A 14,839-nucleotide genomic window follows, 5' to 3' on the forward strand; every position below is an offset into this window, starting at 1 on the left:
TTTTTAGTATTCTACTATTGTCCACATTACTAGCTTACCTACGAGTAAAAGTTGGTGACAGCCTTTCACCATAACAATTTGAAAGCTGCGCGGAAACGATGTAGGGAGTGAGGCACCTTTCTTTTATTATGCGAGGAAGGTATGTGATATCTGTTTTCTGAAAAGTGATATCTAGGCATATCACATTTATTAGCAAAAGTCAGTTAAAAGTAATCTAAAAAGAAATGTGTACAGTAATCTGTAAAATAACTAAAAAGTAATTTCGAACTGTTGACTTACCTGTAATTCAACCAACTGCATTTGAACCTGCATTCAACTATAAATCACTGCTTAAGATTTTGCTAAGTATTATTTCACTTACCTGCACCAGGATTGGCTTGGTTCTAGAGATAACGTAACTAAATAATATTTTTTGATACAAACAAATTGGTCTGAGTTCAGTTTTTGAGTGTGCAACATAATTCTTGCCTGAGTGTGTACATAGAATGCTTAACACTACCCTCTGATAAAGCCTTACTGCTCGCCCACACTACCACCAATCCAGAGTAAGGTGTTATCTACTTTTACCTCTGTGTACCTTTGGGGTTCCACTGGACTCTGTGAACACTATACCTATTAGTAGTATTTAATCTGTATTGCTTGATTACTTAAAATCATTGCAATCACAGCATCATAATTCACCAAGAAAAACACAGTTACATTTTAAAACAAGAGATCTTCTCTTCACATGATACAAAAAACAATCCCATAATTAAAGTTTAAAACCTTGTTAATAAACCCAAATCTAGCCACCTTACATCTCGAATTACATAATACAGTTTAAAGTGACGGTGTGCTTTACATACTTTTCCATAGATATCACAAGGAAATATTATCGACCAATAAACATTAATTCCCAATCCTTTCAAATGTTTTAATGTGCAAAATGTGCATCAATTTGCTGCGATGGTAACCCCGCTGATTTTACATTTCAAATTAATACCATCGTAACGAAAAATATTCAATTAGTCAAAATTATAAATCATTAAAATCAATAGCACCAAGGTCATAAAATTAGAGGGGATCTACCCTATATTAAACATTTATCTACTGCCTTTAAAATGTTTGCCAATTGACATAGTAGTGGAACCGATTCACCAGACAATGACGAGATTAATGCCTGTCGTGCAGATCTCACACCACTCATCAGAAAATAAGGTCTCTGAAAAAAACGTCTAGGATTAGTCAATTTTGGGCATACACATACTATATGTACAAGAGTTTCCTGTGGCCAACCGCAGAATCGACAATTAGAGTCCAGCCACTGTTAAATCCAAGAACGAGTGCCCTCCTTTGTTGGGTTTATACCCATACATAGCCTTAGAAACATTTATTAAAACTTTACAGAAAAGAAGACCTTTAAATATGGCGGAACACTTTGATATGAATTGATCACGTACCATGCATAGTTTTTTTCAGCTAAAGCAATTTTATCCAATTTAAACGATTCCGCTTTGATATGCTTTTTTAAAATTAATTTATAGTTAGGCATTTTCAAAGCTGACAGTTCAATTTCCAGGCTGATATCTTGTAAGGATGCTAAAATATAAGCTCTCCATTTTGCAGTGTAAGCAGATTTTTCAATCTCTTGCCAGCAAATATTCCCCAAAGATGCCGGGGCTGATGTTGATAAAACAGCCATACATTTTAGGAAAGATCCTTTTGATACGAGGCACTGTCTTTGGAGACCGAATTCCAATCTATTGCTGCTTGACACACTGACCTGTCGATTCCAAAGGTTGCTTTACAAACCTTAACAATCAGTAAGTCAAGACATTTCACATCTTTTCCTCTAGTAATCGGAGAACCGTAAATGAGGCTAGGTTGTAACTTGGCTTTAATTACTTTTAGAATAAACTCATGCGATTGACAATTCAGTGATTTCTTTAAACATTTAAAAGCATGGATCAACGTCACAGTCTTGGCCCTTAAATCTTTAAGATGAAATTAAAAAGACATATGATTATCAAATATTACCCCTAGGTATCTATATGTCTTAACCATATCAATTGTGCCTGCTCTGGCTTTCCAGGAATTAACTTCTGTTTAACTACACCAATTTTCATCACTTTTGTTTTAGTATAGTTTATACAGAGCCTGCTTCCTACAGATGGTGAGTCTGTCTGAGAGATAAGCGCAGGTATTGGTTGTGATATCTTTGTAAATGATGCAGCTGATTTTGAAAATGGTGCTGGCCCACAAAGGGAGCTAATGGAGTTCCATCAATATTAGAGTGATCTGATCTTATTACTTCAGACCTGTGATGAAACGTGATGCCGTTTGTAGGATGTTTCTAACGGGTACCACTTTGGAGTCTGTAAGTCCATGGCATAGGGAATTACCAGTAATCAGATGCCGGAGTACAAGGGCTTGAACATCACTTTTGAAGTTGCTCTTGGGAAGAAACAGTTTGACTTTCTTCAGAAGAGAGGTGGTACTAGGCTATTTTTGTTTTTTGGCAATATATTCCTTGAGGGTGAGGTTGGTGTCCAGGGTGAATCCAAGTGTCTTGACTTTGGTGAAAGTTGGGGTGTAGGAAGTTTAGTCTTTTTGACATAGTCGCCCCTCACGTTTTACCTGGTAAGTGATGTGTTTTCAATTGGAAGTGCACTGGGTTCCTGCTAACCAGGTCCCCAGTGGCATATCCCTTTACCACACATCCCTGTGTGCCATGTCCCCTAATTTGTAAGTCACCCCAACAGCAGGCCTTAGAGCCCAAAAGCCGGGTGTCTTCTATTTATTTATTTATTTATTTATTTATTTATTTATTTATTTACTTGTTAAGCGCGGCTGTCACCCCAAGGGTATCCTGGCGCTGAGACTGCAACTATCCTGCTGGCCAACTGTCACTACCTAAGTTTAGGGAACAGAAAAATTTTGAGGTTCTTTTTAAAAGGGGTAAAATCCTGTGTGCACCTCAGCACCAGCGGAAGAGTGTTCCAGAGTGTGGCAGCCGCGAAACTAAACGCACGGCCGCCCATCCTCACTCTATTGACCCTAGGAACTGTGACTAGGAACGCAGAGGCAGATCTTAAAGGTCTGGCAGCGAAATACCAAGAGAAGAGGTTTTGAAGCGAGGTCGGTCCATGTCCATGCAAAGCCTTAAAGACAAGGCAGAGAGGCTTAAAACAGATTCTCTCTTGGATGGGCAACCAGTGAAGGTCTGCTAAAGCACCTGAAGAAGAGGCAGAACGAGCGCGGGATAGGGCCAATTTAGCTGCCATATTTTGAACCCTCTGCAGCTTTAGAATCAGTGTTTTTGGGGCTCCCAAAAGTAGTGCATTGCAGTAGTCTAATCGACTAAGAATAGAACTGCGCACTACTTCTGCCCTTACCTCCTCAGGAAGGAGCGGTAAGATCTTGCGTAAGGCACGGAGTAAGCCCATACAGCCCGCTATGGTTCTATTCACCGATGCATCAAGCTGCAGATTGGGTTCAAATAGGACTCCCAGATTTCGGGCCGAAATGGCCGCCTCCACCGTACCTGGAATAGATGTCGGCCAAAAATCGTCAGGAAGCGGGCGGGGAGTTCGGTCTAGAGAGCAATGAAGGACCTCCGTTTTGGAGCCGTTAAATTGGAGCGAATTGGCTCGTAGCCATTCCGCAGTGGCCGACATGCAGCGGTGGAAAGTGTCACTCGATATTGCCCTGGTACCCTTAAATGAAAAAATCAATTGGGTGTCATCGGCATAATTGATGACAGATATGCCGAATGACTTTACCAGGGCAACCAGGGGGCGTAAGTATAGATTAAACAAGATCGGACTGATCGCCGATCCCTGGGGGACACCCTGAGCCACATGCTGCACGGCGGAACGAAAAGGTGGTAATGCCACTGCCTGCTGTCTGTCACTGAGATAAGATGTTATCCATCTCAAAGCCAAATCAGTGACTCCTGCACTCCGGAGGCGGTCCAGTAAAACTGCATGGTTTACCGTGTCGAACGCGGCCGACATGTCGAGCAGCACTAAAAATGCTGACTTTCCCATGTCGACACGCGTTCGAAGATCGTCCAGCACGGTAACCAACGCAGTCTCCGTGCCGTGAGCCGGCCTAAAGCCGAACTGTGATGTATCCAGGCCGGAGTTGCTTTCCAGAAAGTTGGACAGTATTTTTGTGACCCACTTCTCTACCACCTTTATAATAAAAGGAAGGAGCGAAATAGGCCTATAGTTGGCCGGGCTCAAAGGGTCCACAGAGGCCTTTTTAAGCAGTGGTGTAACAATTGCCATCTTCCAACTATCTGGCACTGTTGCTGTATTCAGTGACTGGCAGCAGATGGCATGGAGCGGAGGAAACAGCTCTGTTTGAAATGCCTTCCAGATCTTATGAGGCATAGGATCCAATGGTGATCCTGAGGACACACCATTTGCCAGGACACAGAACTCCTCCAAGGAAGGACTAGGAAAGCAGGACAGCTGAGTCTCCGTAGGAGGGGGTTCTGCAGAAGGAGGCAGGGTAGATGTAGGCAGGCCAACAGTCTGCAGTCCACTCAAGATTTTCTTAATCTTATCCTCAAACGCAGAGGCCACGGCATCACACAATTCCTGGGAGACGGGGATAGCCGGCACAGTACAAGGCGGGTTAGCTAGATTATCAACCGCCTTGAACAAAGCCTGCGATTTGTTAGGGGCCTTGGCCAGCATATCTACCAGAAATTGAGCCTTGGCCTTCTTCAGCTGGATCTTCTATTCCTGCAGGGCAGCTTTATAAGTTGCCCTATCAGCCTCCCTATAGTCCCTTCTCCAGAGTCGTTCCGCCCGTTTACAACGGAGCTTGTGCTGTCCAAGCTCATCAGTGAACCAGGCATTAGTTCTTCTAGGTCTATCCCTCACTTTCCTGAGAGGGGCCAAGACGTTCAGAGATATCTCAATCTGCTGGCGGAAAACCTGATAGCTTTTTTCCACACTCTCTTTCACCATGAATGGTCCAGGCAACAGATTAGGTCTAATCGGTTGTTTCAGTAGACGAGTCCATTGCCTACCAAGCTTAGTAGCACCTGGCTCCCCTGTCCTTAGTGAACCGGGCAGGGAGATAGAGAGTGGGACCAGAGTATGATCCGTCCAGCATTGATTCATGACCTCCCCTACTGCAACCAGGTCTTTATCGGCAAATACAAGATCTAAAGTGTGCCCTTTGATGTGCGTAGGTGCTAGAACCAGCTGTGCAAGTTGAATATTAGTGCATGCTTGGCAAAGCTCTCTATATGCCAGATCTTGAGGGCCGGAAGGCCAGAGGTTAAAATCCCCTAACACTACTAACCTGGTATGGGAATTTGAGAGGTCATAGATAAGGTCGATCAATGGCTGAATGGCCGTGGTGGTTGAGGCGGGTGGCCTATAACACAGCAGTCCAGTTATCAAAGTACCACTCTGGGCTGTGATGGAAAAACCCATGGTCTCAAACCCTGGTACATCCTTTACCTCCAACTGTAAGAAGGAGATTGAGTCCCTGTATATATAGCCAATACCGCCCCCCCTCCCCGTTGTTCGAGGGGAGTGTTTTATGAGATAGCCCGAAGGACAGGCCCACCCGAGTTCCACTGCGCAGTCTGAATTAGTCCACGTTTCTGTGACGAAAGGGACGTCTAGCTGCAAGGACTCAATCAGAAGAGCAATTTCCACATGATGTTTAACAAGCGACCGGACGTTCAATAGGCCACAGGATAGTACTGACATAGGAGAAGGAGTCCTAGAACAACCATCCCCTACGGTAGAATCAGTATGAGAGTCCTGTGGATCTACTAAGGAGATAGGCAACCGAAAAGTGGCCGAGGTAGACGCACCGGCACCGGACGCGCCCGGGACGCGAACGGGCGCAAACGGGCTTACCTCTCGCGCACCTCCGGCGCGCACCCGCTGCGCGTCATCGCTGCGCTCCGATCGTCTGCCCATTATTTATAACCCTACACAGGGGAGGAGTGTGAGGGGAGGAACTATTCCCCTATCAAAGATGGCGCCCGTAACTCGGCTGCCACGAATGCCCTCACAAAGATGGCGGCCGCAAAGGCACCCAATGTCAGTCCCTAGCTGCCCTGATTCCTGCAAATGCAGGGTGAACCACTCATTTAACGTGCGTGTCAGAACTAGCGCCGCGCTAGGAGTCCGGGGTACACAGCGCTAAAATAAGTAAGTAGAAAAAAGCGACGCAACTAAAATATCCAAAACGACAAGATTATAAGGTTTTTAAAAAGTTACAGCAGCCAGCGCGCTCAGCAGCAAATCTACCTGTGCGTGGATCTTCTGGCGCTTAAATGCGCTCCTGCGCGCTCTTCAGGACGTGGGAGGAGTGTGAGGGGAGGAACTATTCCCCTATCAAAGATGGCGCCCGTAACTCGGCTGCCACGAATGCCCTCACAAAGATGGCGGCCGCAAAGGCACCCAATGTCAGTCCCTAGCTGCCCTGATTCCTGCAAATGCAGGGTGAACCACTCATTTAACGTGCGTGTCAGAACTAGCGCAGCGCTAGGAGTCCGGGGTACACAGCGCTAAAATAAGTAAGTAGAAAAAAGCGACGCACCTAAAATATCCAAAACTACAAGATTATAAGGTTTTTTAAAAAGTTACAGCAGCCAGCGCGCTCAGCAGCAAATCTATTCCATGTGAGGGCATATCTGCACGAGCAGATGTGCCCCTGTGGTCCGTTCCATTACTGCCAGTACAAGTGAACAGGGAAAACATTTTAAAACGTGTGCTGTGCTGAATGTCGACTGTTTGTATACCGTACAAAACTGCAATAAAGTTTGTGTTAAAAAAAAAACCAAAAACTTGCTGGACACTGGTGAAAACGAGTTCCCCAGCTACATAATGGCTTCACTGAAAAGAGACATGTTTGGTATCAAATATCTTGTATTAAAAAACCCGCACAGATGCCAATGCCAGATTTAGTAATACATGCACCCAGAGGACACCGTAGAAGTTCCTCTGAAAATCTACCTGCCCCTGGTACTGACTGACTGGTTTTCGTCAGCCCACCACCAGAAACGAATGTCTGACCTCCCTAAGGGTGAAGGCCTTTGCTTTCTGGACGCCAGAAACCAGGCCTGCTTGGTAAAGAGGTGTTTTTCCCCTCCTCCCATGCGATGACCTGCAGATTAACATTCAACGGCAGGGGAGCTTCAAATGTCCTACCTCCTTTGGTATGTGAATCTGGTTTTTCTCACAAGAGTAAGCCAACACCCTTTGTCCAGAGCCATTTGGCACCTGGACAGGCGGGTGAATTATCTTGTCAGATAAATGTGTCCACTCTCAGGCTAGTGCCACCCCTAAGTGGGCTACCTGAAGTGGAGGCGAGATTTCAAAGTTAGCCATGTTGGTGATGGCAAAACCAGGAATTGTGGGACAGGGTTATGACCTCCTTCCACAGTAAGTGGTCATATAGGGAGCGTTGTGACCCTAAGGGTAGGTAGCTTATTGGCTACTGCCCTACACTCTCCTAACACCCATAAACTTTTGAATTTCGAAGAACCCTGGCCCCAGGAAATCAGATCCAGCTGAAGAGCCGAGAAAAGCAAGAACTGTGGAAGAAGCAACTGACTTGGCGCCAACCATGCCAGCCCGCCTGCTGTTCCCGTCGATTGAGCCAAAGTTGACTCCTCCTGCAAGCTGCTGTGCCTTCAAAAGCCTAGGAGAACTGCCAGCATTTCTGACCAGACTCAGTAACTCATGTGGAGCACTGGAGCAGCTTCCCTGCACCCTGCAGGCATCCAAAGGGACCTGAGAGGACTCTGACCTGCCAAAACCTGAAACTGGAAAGCACCACCGCCTAGCCCGAGCTGAAGTGGGCCAATGGTGCCAGCGTGGTCCCCCGGCCGGTAGGAGACAAAGCCTTCCCAGGACTTGCACCCTGCGGACTTCCTGATGCCGCCTACAGCCTCTGTTTGCAGGCCCCCCCTCCTGCCAGCACTCCTGGTGACGAAAATCTGATGCTTGAAGACTCCTCTGCACCAGTCGCCCCTGGCCTGTGGAGAAGAGGACGAAAGGTGTCCCCAAGTATCGTAAGACCTGAGCGTTGTAGGAAAGTGGCTCTATATATACTGGACCAAAGTAAGGTACAGTGTGTATAGAGTCCCCAGTCCCCAGAGGTTTGGCAGAGGCTAAAGTTAGATATAACCTTACTCTTTAAAGTGGTAGCTTGGTCGAGCAGTAAGGCAGTATCAGAGGACAGTGTAAAGCATTTGTTTTACACACTCAGTCAGCAAATGGTCTCACACACTCAAGAACTGAACTCTAGGCCAGTCGTTTTGTATCAAAAGATATAGCTGGTTTATTTTAGAACCAACAAGGTATCAAAATATACTTTCTCAGGATGAGTTACTTTAGTTAAATACTTTTCAAATAGGTAATAGACTTTTTGAATGCAGTAGGTACAGTTTGTTGCAATAGGCAACACAATTTCAAACACAAAGCAACATTGAGCTCAATGGGAATTTTCAGTTAAATGCAATTAGTTACTTTGTAGATTACTTTACTAACCACAGGACTGGATCCTAGATTCAGTCTCAGGACATGAGCTGTAAACAGTTAAGTAAAAGCGTTTTGGTTACAGTAGTGATTTTTAAGGAATATTATTGTATTTTAAAAGTTGAAACTTTTTCAGTTAAAATTCCCAATGTTATCCTATGGAAGGAACTTCAATTTGTAGGTAAAGTATGTTCACGTTACTTTTGTAATGCAGTGCTGGACTCCTAGGTTTAGCACTGGGACCTCTATCTAAAACAGACAAGTAATTACGTTTTTATCGTTGGCACAATTTTTAGAGGATATTTATCAGTTTCAAAAATCGACACTTTGAAACTTTTTCAGCAAAAAGCAGGCAATGATATCCTATGGAAGGAAATTAAAGTTACTGGTAAGTACGATTAGAATTTCTTTTTAGGGTCAGTACTGGGCTCAAAGATGCAGCACTGAGGGTGATGCAGCACTGAGGTCTCTCCTGATAACAGGTGAGTAAATCGGAATTCGTAGTTCGGCTGATTTCAGATGAATATTTTAAAGTTCCAAAACTCCACACTTACAATTTACAAGTGAAACCAGTCAATGTTAGCCTATGGAACAAAAGTGAGTTATCGGCTTTTAGGTAAGTACTCGACTGGCAGAGTTAAGGTTCTGGGCATAGACTCAGGGGTCTCCCAGGGTCAGTTAGGTACAGTTGGTACACCCTCAGCGGCACAGGGGCAGCCGGGTGCAGAGGTAGTTGGTCCCAATGTTATCCAATGAGAGGCAGGGGACCTTCGCTTGGTGGCTGCTGGCTAGCAGGCCACGCAGCTGTGGAAGTTGGGCTCCTGGTCACTTGCTCAGGGCAAATGGGGAAGTAGGATAGGACAAAGGTTGCACTGCCAGGGGCACTCGGACGGCTGGGTGCAGGGTGCTTTTGAGCCGTCGGGCGCTCAATATTTTTCAATTGAGATCTTGAAAAGGGAACAAAGGCTGGAGGCTCAGAGACGGAGGATCTTCTGGAGCGACCAACACTTCGACGGGTAAGTTGGGATCTTGGAGGACAGGTAGGCACCCCCGGAGTTGGGCACAGGATGCCGGGGGGTGCCGGGTGCAGGGGTGCCTTTGGACGTCCGGAAATCTTACCCTCTGCTGGTCGCGGTAGGAGGGGTCCCTGGTTCTGAGTCTGCAGACGTCCTCAGGGTCTTTGTCCACTCTGGCACATGCCTGGCTCGGCGGGGGCAGAGTGGGTTGGATTCGCGGTTCATGGCTGGCACCAGGGCTATTGCTGTTTGAGCAGAACCACTGCTCGTGGGAGTCCCAGTCTCTAATATAGTCAAGGCAGGCAGGTCATCCGGGGTTCTCGAGGTTGCTGTCTGCAGGAGACCCCGGGATTTAGCAGGAGCAGGTTCAAGGATCAACAGGCCTGTAGGGCTGGGGCCAAGTCAGTTGGTGTCGTCCTCTTGTTAGCAGCTGCATGGCAGGTCGTCTTCTTCTTGGTCTTCTTTCTTGTTTCAAAATCGGGATCTGAGGAAGGAAGGTTCAAGGTGCCCCTAAATACTAAATTTAGAGGCGTTACAGGTAGGGGAAAGGCAGGGACCAATAGGTCCCTGTCCTGAGGTGAGTACACCCCCTATCCTGCTCCTCTCCTGTGGGAGGGGGGCAAGAGCCTATCTCTGATTGGGCAGTGCTCCCCATCCTCAAGATGGCTGGAGTCCGGAGTTGTGCTTCACCTCACCTCTCCCACCTGAGGGGTGGAGTTGGCACAGGCTGGCTCACCCCCTTTCCTTACGTAGGGTTTCCCGCCAGTCTTCCTGCCAGAGTGGGGGTCAAAACCGGTGGGGGCCAGTTGCTGAGTACAGCAAGTGGTCTGGAGAAGCTCACAAAGGCGGTATGCCTTTGAAGCTTCTCCCTGCCCATCCTGGGGGAGGAGACCTAGCACCTCGCCCAGGATGTGCATTGTTGCAGGCCCAGGAGAGCGGGGGCTCTCCACCCAGGGGTCCAGCAACATGTCTGCTGTTTGGCAGCCTAGGCAGCCTCTCAGACAAGACGTGGATTGTAGGTTAGGTTTGAGGGGGCATCTCTAAGACGCCCTCTGTAGTCCATTTTACATTAATCCCACACTGGCATCAGTGTAGGTTTAATGTGCTGAGAAGTTTGATATCAAACTTGTCAGTCTTCAGTGTAGCCATTATGGTGCTGTAGAGTTCGTACTGACAACCTTCCAGCACCATAAACTCTTAATGGCATCACTGCACTTACAGTTCCCAGGAATGGCACGAGGCTCATGCCTCCGTGCCCACGCCACTGGCATAAGGCACCCAGCTAGAGGGGTGACTGATGTATACCAGGGCATTGGGTTTGTGGGCATGGCACACAGGGATGTGTGCCATGTCGACTCTTTGTTTAGTGCTGCACCGGGACACTTAGTCTGCAAAGGCAGTGTGTGGGTGTCAGGGTTCAGGGCCCCTAAAGGTGGCACAATAAGTGCTGCAACCCTTAGGGTTCTTCTCTGGTCACAATGCCCTGGGTACCTAGGATACCATTTACCAGGCGCTGACATATGGCCCGAGATGCCAATTGGGTTTTAGCTTCAATACAGTTTTAGGGAAGGAACCCAGGCCCTGGGCACCTGATTGGCAGGAGCCCAGGGCACACTCAGTCAAAGCACATCAGCAACTCAGCAGAAAGTGGAGGCATACCATGCAAGAAAGATGGCTTTTTCTCACAAGCGTCCCTTGTGGTACAGACCAACTGACTTCCTGATCCAAGCCTGCAGCCTCTTTGCAACTGGACCGATCCCCATTGGATAATACTGGGCTACCAACGCTGAAAAGCACCTCTACTTCCGGCTGCCCCAGTGCCACTTGAGGTGACCTGTGAGTACTGCCGTCGACCTCGCCCCAATACTCACTGTACTTGTTTTTCCTGCCATAGGATCAGATCGCAGCTTCTGAAAAATGCAGTGTCGACTTTTTAAGAGCAAAAGTATTCCTCTTGAAAAACATACTTACCTAAGGCTGCTCGACCAGACTACCCCAAGAAGATCACATTGGGACTGCTAGAGCAAGCCTGTGTCCCCTGGTAAGGGAATACCTGGACTTTTTGCACTGTATTCCTCTATTTCGTTTGCCATAGAAAAAGCCAGCTTCCTACTTGGAATCTCATGTGATTAAGATTCATATAGTTGAGGCAGGTTTGTACTGTATCTTGTTTATTGTTCTTGGCAAATAACAGGACTTTTGTCTGCGCTAGGTTGAACTTTAGGTAGGAGCTAGACAACTAGGTCTGGATGATACGCAAGCATTGTTTGAGGTTTTGAATGTCTGAAGCGGAGGAGCTTTTAAGTAGAGTTGTGCATCACCTGTATAATGGTGAATGTATTACCTAGAATTGTTATTGTAATTGCACTTATATAGCGCTTACTACCCCTTGTTCCTGTACAGCTCATCCAGGGGTTAAGTGGCGTCCTATCACCACTTCTGGCATAAAGTATTATTAATTATTAGCATTGATGACCCTTTCCTTTATTGTGGACCTCAGCATGTCTTTACTCTTAATCTTAGTGATAGTGGCTTATTTGTATAACAACATTAATTTTTATGCTTCCAAATTGTACACAGACCAACCCCCTAGATGCATGGAAATAGTTCATTTTCAGTTACTTAAAATTTTCCAAAGCTGAATAAGATTAGAAATGTCTCTGAAGAATTTTAACACAATTTCAAGTAAGCAGGAGAACTGACTAAAACCTTTCGTTTTATGGTGCATAAGTAAAAATAGGAAAGAACCATACACTTCCATGCACTAATAAACATTTTGCTTGGTAGCTGTAGAGCCCTTACACTCCTGCATCTGCTGAACGTATCAAGTTTTTTCTCATTAGAATCTAGTCGTGCAGATAGCATGATGGGACAAGCTTCAGAAGTGGTGAAAATAAATATTGAGTAGAATAGACGTCTCTGTTTGGATACTCAACGTTTTTCCCTGCTAGTATGTAATGCAGACATTTCCTTTTAAATTTACATGTTCTGAGTTAGCCTTTAAATGGTAACCTATCGGGTGTTGAATTGAAACACGTCTGAACTTATCTAGTGCATAAATTGCAAAGGCAATATGGGGTATATAGTAAAGATGGTCCTCTTAGCAAGAGCAACAGCAGTACTGAGATTAAATTGTACATTTCACTCCAAAATGTTCAACAGTCACAGCCTATCTACTGTGAGTAACATTCACCTAATGTCAAATGTACAGGGTGGCTTTATTGCTTTCGTCCATGACCTAAACCTCCTTGTAGTAGTGAGATCTAATTTATTTCTCTGGTGCCTTCAGTATGTCGAGTTCCATAAGCAGCCTACTCTAGATAATGCAGCACAAGATTTGAAAGTTATTTATTTTGCGCCGTCCTGTGTGTAATTTTACAACATGTTTTTAATAATGCAGCATACAAATATCTGTATTCATCATAGTCAAATAAGCTTTATTGCAGCACAAAACCATAAAAGCAAGGTAAAAGAATAGTATGGCATGAAAAACATAAAACTATCTTCGACAAAACTTACATTAAAAACATGGGAAAAGGGTAATCATAATAAATGTCCCCCTGGACTGTATAGCACATATTGCAATCACCTTAAATCTGCTGTATGTAATCAAGCATTATTATATACAAATCTAATTCTATTGCATCTATTGGTGACAAGAGCATGCTCAGTTTAGAGCACATCTCATATAAGACCATAAATATGCAGTTTAATTCACATCACATCATAAAGCGTCCTGTTCATTGTCATTAATTCCTAGATGTTCCTCACAGGGAAACTTCCATGAGGAGTAAAACATTAGTAGTCATAAGGAGATAGGCGATGCTCGCCATATATCATCCATTTTTCACAGTTTGGTGCAAGGTGAAGGCATAGGCTGTATATAGTATTCCCTTTGCCACGAAGCCCCTCTACGTCGTTAGTCTTATTTCCCACATTCCCAACAGGAATCTACTTGTATATCTGTATTCAGTTCTGTATCATTTAACTATTCAGATTTTTTAATTTAAGCTATTAAAAAAATCTCTCTGGATAATACTGCTTAACTTCATATATATATATATTTTCCATTCTGTTAAAAATAGGGATCAGATGACTGTTTGGTGAAAATTTGGGCTACTGATGATGGGCGTCTTCTCTGTACATTGCGAGGACACTCTGCTGAAATTTCTGATATGGCTGTAAATTATGAAAACACGTTGTTGGCTGCTGGCAGCTGCGATAAAATTGTCAGAGTGTGGTGTCTTCGAACCTGTGCACCTGTTGCTGTGCTTCAGGGACATTCAGCTTCCATTACTTCCATTCAGGTAAGGCACAATAACATGTCACTTTGAATGATTTTTTTCTTTTTATTTGTGAGTTTGGCGTGTCACAATTTAGCTTCAGATATAACCGATTGTGCATGGAAGAACCTTTGTTGGTGTGTAGTGTGGGGAATTCTATGGCTAGCTTCACCCAAGAGCCCTTGTATCTCTGTTCCACCCAGGACCTGTACATGCTTGGATCTTTCCACACTTTGACTTAATATCCTGCATCAGGAATTTCAGGTGGCTTTCCTGAAGTTATGGCACTGCTTGGGGTTTTTACCACCTCATCTCCAGGACCGTAGTAGTTTATTTCCCCTTGACCTCTTCCACTCAAACTGTCCAGATATGCTCTTAATATTTGTGTACAAATAGGTGTATACCTGGGTCTAGCAGATATGTCACTGTTGCCTATCGGTTAATTGACTTTATCTGGTGAGAGGATGTAGCCTTACGACTAGAGCGGTCCACCTCGAAGCTGGGGAACCGGGTTTGAGTCTTGGCAACAACGCGCAACATCCTATGATTCTGGGCAAATCACTTAATCTCCCTGTGCCTAACAAAAATGAATGTGTCCTTCTGTAACAAAACTGGTGCTATGTAAAGTGCTCTGCTACCTGATGTCTCGGGTCTAGTTCGCTCTATATAAAACTCAAATACATTTAAAAGAAAATCTAGATCTCCTTTCCCACACACCTTCTATGTTTTTAAGGAATGTAGTTTTGCAGAGTTGACAGAGATGACCTACCCTTTTGATGATCCACAAAAGTATTGCTTTTGTCACCCTTGTGGCATTTCAAACTCCTTTTCACTGACCATTTCGAAACCTCTGTTTCACTGTTGACTGAATCCATTTGGCAGTCTGTCCCTTTTAGAGTTTAGGGATTTTGACCCTGGTCCCAATTACCTTTTTGTTCAAATCTGGCTTGGAGCCTGCTTGGGAATCTCTCTTGGAATGAGCATTCAGTCCACTTAAGTGACTTTCACTTGTGATCGCGTGGGGGTGCTCATAACTTTC

The 14,839-nt window shown here is 45.1% G+C and overlaps 1 protein-coding gene across 2 annotated transcripts in view; it reads left to right on the forward strand.

Moving 5' to 3' along the window:
• BRWD3 (bromodomain and WD repeat domain containing 3) overlaps nt 1-14,839 on the forward strand; it is a 1,637,103-nt gene that overhangs the window by 127,266 nt on the left and 1,494,998 nt on the right. For both annotated transcript variants that reach the window (XM_078688510.1, XM_078688511.1), the window contains one exon: nt 13,603-13,824. In XM_078688510.1, the coding sequence (XP_078544636.1) occupies nt 13,603-13,824 (222 nt within the window). The remainder of the gene's footprint in view (nt 1-13,602; nt 13,825-14,839) is intronic.

This window comes from Lissotriton helveticus, chromosome 4_1 (assembly GCF_964261635.1).
Source record: "Lissotriton helveticus chromosome 4_1, aLisHel1.1, whole genome shotgun sequence".
Taxonomy (NCBI): domain Eukaryota; kingdom Metazoa; phylum Chordata; class Amphibia; order Caudata; family Salamandridae; genus Lissotriton; species Lissotriton helveticus.